General features: G+C 42.9%; 1 protein-coding gene across 1 annotated transcript in view; it reads right to left on the bottom strand.

The window, feature by feature from the left end:
- Positions 1-1,147, bottom strand: part of LOC107307306 (protein CutA-like) — a 5,454-nt gene that overhangs the window by 1,637 nt on the left and 2,670 nt on the right. The window contains exon 2 of the mRNA XM_015850800.2: positions 17-162. Within this exon, the coding sequence (XP_015706286.1) occupies positions 17-162 (146 nt within the window). The remainder of the gene's footprint in view (positions 1-16; positions 163-1,147) is intronic.

A 1,147-nucleotide genomic window follows, 5' to 3' on the forward strand; every position in this document is an offset into this window, starting at 1 on the left:
CCCCCCCCATGCCCACCGTGCCATCCTCTTGGCCACGTCCTCGTTAGGACACGTAACGAACGCAGCCGAGACGTTTCCGTGTTGGTACGAAGCTCCTTCGGGAGCCGCCATCGCCGTCAGACGGCGACACGGGGAGCGGAGCAACAGCAGCACAGCCAGCGCCTGGAGTCACACACAGCACATATCGCGATAGGAACATATATATATCGCGATAGGAACACATATATTGCGATAGGAACACATATATCGCGATAGGAACAGACCATATCGCGATAGGAACACATATATATCGCGATAGGAACACATATATATCGTGATAGGAACACATATATCGCGATAGGAACACATATATCGCGATAGGAACACATATATCGCGATACGAACAGACCATATCGCAATAGGAACATACATATATTGCGATAGGAACACATATATCGCGATAGGAACAGCCCATATCGCGATAGGAACAGCACGTATCGTGATAGGAACACATATATCATGATAGGAACACATATATCGCGATAGGAACAGCCCATATCGTGATAGGAACAGCACGTATCGTGATAGGAACACATATATCGTGATAGGAGCACATATATCGCGATAGGAACAAACATATCGCGATAGGAACAGACCATATCATGATAGGAACACATATATCATGATAGGAACACATATATCATGATAGGAACACATATATATCGTGATAGGAACACATATATCGCGATAGGAACACATATATCGCGATAGGAACAAACATATCGCGATAGGAACAAACATATCGCGATAGGAACAGCCCATATCGCGATAGGAACAGATATATCGCGATAGGAACACACATATCGTGATAGGAACACATATATTGCGATAGGAACATATATATATCGCAATAGGAACACATATATTGCGATAGGAACACACATATCGCGATAGGAACAGACCATATCACGATAGGAACACATATATCATGATAGGAACACATATATCATGATAGGAACACATATATCATGATAGGAACACATATATATCATGATAGGAACAGCCCATATCGCGATAGGAACAGCACGTATCGCGATAGGAACACATATATATCGTGATAGGAACAAACATATTGTGATAGGAACACACATATCGCGATAGGAACACA

This window comes from Coturnix japonica, unplaced genomic scaffold (genome assembly GCF_001577835.2).
Source record: "Coturnix japonica isolate 7356 unplaced genomic scaffold, Coturnix japonica 2.1 chrUnrandom539, whole genome shotgun sequence".
Lineage (NCBI taxonomy): Eukaryota > Metazoa > Chordata > Aves > Galliformes > Phasianidae > Coturnix > Coturnix japonica.